Genomic DNA, 3,583 nt, shown 5'->3' on the forward strand with positions numbered 1-3,583 from the left:
TGCTACTTGTTCTTGCTCCCTCCTGCTGCAGGAGGGACCCCAAGAAAGCCTTGCCTGAATTCCTTATCTGGCCTCTGATCAATTTCTATTGATTAGGGAGTCCAAGAACTCTGGCGGGTCAGAACAACACAGCGTTCAATAAACAATACTGTCGCTGTACGGAGTTTACCCCAATCCAGTGTCTTCCACATCTGGGAGCGCAGATGTGAGCTGCCTTGGTGGAGAGACTCTGCTTTCCCTTGTTCACCACCACTGGCCTCTAGCCCCCCTCTCAGTCCACATCTACTTTTCATCATCACTGCCACCACACACGAATCGGTACTTCTGCACCATCAGAGATTTGAGTGGATTGGAGAATGACTTAAATGTTTTTGGAAGTAGTTTTAAAGAGTGGCTTTAGAATTACTGTGAAAATCTGCATGGCTTTTGCAAAAGTTCCTTACTTGCCAATGACTCATTTTCACAGGCGTATCGATTTGAAACCCCAGTCCAACCACCCACCTCTGTTTATGACTTGAGTCCTGGTCTTCGGGTAAAAAACGATGAAGAAGCTCCTTTTGGGAAGTAAGTTACTTACCCATTCCAGATAAATGAATACTTCTAGCTTTTATGACAACGTATAATTTTTAATCCCTTATGACATTGCCACACTATTATTAACATAATAGGCCTCCTCAAATTCTTTTCCAGAACAAGATGGGCAATCATCACATAAAAATAAATGAAGTAATATACATAGCAGTGTTGTAAGCAAAAATGTGGTATTGGCCACACAAGAAATGCAAATCTGAATGTGCAGAAGCCAGTTCAGCACATGGATACTATGTAGCAAAGCTGTCTTTAATGAAGGATTGTTCTTTTTTGTTTCTTAGAGATTTTTTTGATGTGGACCATTTTTAAAGACTTTATTGAATTGGTTACAATATTGTTTCTGTTTTATGTTTTGGTGTTTTGGCCGGGGGGCATGTGGGATCTTAGCTCCCCAACCAGGGATTGAACCCTCACCCCCTGCTTTGGAAGGTGAAGTCTTAACAGCTGTACTACCAGGAAAGTCCCTAATGAAGGATTCTTAATGTCCTTGCGGGAATAATTCACCCTTCAAAAGCGTGAACTTTTTCTCCTGAGCATAAATACTCAGTCAGAGTCACCCTGCTGCAGGGGATGTGCGTAAATGTGTCAAGTGGCTAAGACACAGGGCTTAGTTGTGCTGTTTCTGAGGATGGACCCATGGAACTGGATGGTTTGTGACACAGATATTTACTGGGCTCTATTCTGGTTATCTACTGCTGTGTAACAAACCTCCCCAAAACTTAGTGGCTGAAAACAACAAATTTTCACTCTCTCTCAGAGTTCTGTGGATTGATGGGCTCAGCTGGGTGCTTCTCACTTGGGCTCCCTCATGAAATGGCAGCAGAGTCTGGTGTCACCTGCAGGCTTTCTTACTCACATTTCTGGTGCCTGGGCTGGTTGGGAATCTCTCCAAATGGCTGGCTTGAGCTTCCTCACAGCATGGTGGTCTCACGGTAGTTGGACTTTTTTTTACATGGCAGTTGGCTTCCCTCAGAGAGACCAGATGGCGCCCCTCTCCAACATAACCAGTGCGGAACTGCAAGCCTTCTTATAACTCAGCCTTAGAAGTCGCTCTGCCCAAATCCATTGCTTCAGGGAATCACAGCCCAGCCCAGCCCCAAGGGAAGAGAGGCGTACACTCCGCCTCTCCATGGGAGAGAATGGGCCGTGAAGACAGGGAGGAGAGAATTTATTGGCAGTCACCCTGGTGAAAAGATACCACACGTTTCAACCACGTTGCATAGTGTGGTGGTTAAGAGCATGGATCCTGGAGCTGGGCTGTGTCCACCACCACTGCTTACTAGCTGGGGGATTGAGGGTAAATCTCCTTAACTTCTTTGTCTCCGTTTGTAAAATGGAGATATTAACCACATCTACCTACATAGGTTGGTTGACATAGGGAGTTAATATCTGGAAAGCACTTACACTGGTACCTGTCACTTGGCCAGGGCCATCCAAGTGTCTCCTAACTTAACTGTTAGTGGCTGCCATCAACAAAGTGTGTTAGAAGCTGCTCGATAACAACAATGAAGGTAATTATTGGAGGGCAGGTGGATTATGGGTAAGCGTTTCCTTTCCAAAAATTTCCTTTAAGGTTGTTGTTATACCGTCTTCATGAAACCAACCAAACCAAGCCAAACCAAAAGCTAGCCCATTATAGTGGTGATGTTGAGGCGTGAAGACAATGACAGCCTATATCTCTTTGTTCAGATGAGGAGTGCCCTCACCTACCCGGGAGATACAAACAAACAGACCCACAGAATATCCGATGCTGGGACCGAGTGAGGTCCTCATAAAGCTTCATGTCATAAACTAAGAGCTGGGTCAGTCTCCGAGACGGCCAAACACCAGCTGGTGGTGGGACGGGTGGTCCATCTGGGAACTGGGGACAACAGACGTGAGCTGGCCTTTGGGCCTGGCCCAGCCACTTTCTGGCATTGTGACCTTCGGGCGAGACACTGAAGGCTTGGTTTGTGTACCTATAAAACGCGGATAGTGATTCCAGCCTACCTACCCCAAAGCGTTGTGAAGTCCAAAGAAAGAAGAAATAGAACGAAGGACTTTCACGATGGTTAGTTTTTATAAAAACATCAAACATTGCTATTCCAAGGGTCTGGAAAGGCCTGCTTTTCTTTACACTCCCCTCCCCCATCCCTTCTCCCCATTCCCACTGTCCTCCTGGACGTGAGATAATTTATTTTAAACTCAACATTTTGACTGCTGTTGGCATAAAAATATGAGATATGAGTCACTTCGTTCTAGGGGTGATTCTAAAGGGGATATTTTGGAGTGAGTTTAGGGGACTAGGTATGCATATAAATGGGCATCTGAAGGAAGAAATAGGTATAAAAAGGGAAAGCTAGCAGGTAAAGAATTTTGCTAATTAGTTGATCCAGGGCTGCCCTTACAGCAAAAGCAAAGAGGTAAGTGCATTAGAATTCAGTGACTCACAGGCAGGAGAAGGTCAGACAGACCTGGGTTTATATCCCGCCTCTGCACTCTACTCCGGTCAATCAGATGCAGCGAGGACACCAGCATCCTGGATTCTGAGGACCAAACGGCTCGCGCAGAGGTGGAAGTGGAAGCGGAAGGGGCGGGGCCTTACCAGGAACTTCCGCTTCTGCTTCCAGTGGCTGCCTTGGGCGTTGGTGGCCACGTGGGCCTCGGTGACGGTCTTGATGAGCTCCCACTCCTGGTCGGTGGGCTCGGGCTTGTGACCGATGGATCTCTGCAGCTCCTCCCGCCGCCTTTTCTCCCGGTTCTCCTCGATCAGCTTCCTCTTGGCCAGACGCTTGCTGTCGTCCAGGACCACTGGGGGCAGGGAGGGACACAGAACAGACACTCCCCAGACACCTGGCAGACCCGCGGCGGCTCGGGCCACTGCATAGCCCGCTCAGGGGGCCTGCGGGGGTCACCCTGGGCCATTTCTCCCTTGGCAGCAAAGTGCTATGGACGACAGCCATCTTCCACCACTAGCCCCAGCACCAAACTCCGGATGCCTAGCCAGCTTTCT

At 47.9% G+C, this 3,583-nt stretch overlaps 1 protein-coding gene across 2 annotated transcripts in view; it reads right to left on the minus strand.

Annotated features, from left to right (window-relative positions):
• The window catches only part of THRB (thyroid hormone receptor beta), a 307,753-nt gene that overhangs the window by 15,577 nt on the left and 288,593 nt on the right, over positions 1-3,583 (minus strand). For both annotated transcript variants that reach the window (XM_024742055.1, XM_024742054.1), the window contains one exon: positions 3,176-3,381. In XM_024742055.1, the coding sequence (XP_024597823.1) occupies positions 3,176-3,381 (206 nt within the window). The remainder of the gene's footprint in view (positions 1-3,175; positions 3,382-3,583) is intronic.

The sequence above is a fragment of the Neophocaena asiaeorientalis genome, unplaced genomic scaffold (genome assembly GCF_003031525.2).
Source record: "Neophocaena asiaeorientalis asiaeorientalis breed wild unplaced genomic scaffold, Neophocaena_asiaeorientalis_V1.1 scaffold154, whole genome shotgun sequence".
Taxonomy (NCBI): domain Eukaryota; kingdom Metazoa; phylum Chordata; class Mammalia; order Artiodactyla; family Phocoenidae; genus Neophocaena; species Neophocaena asiaeorientalis.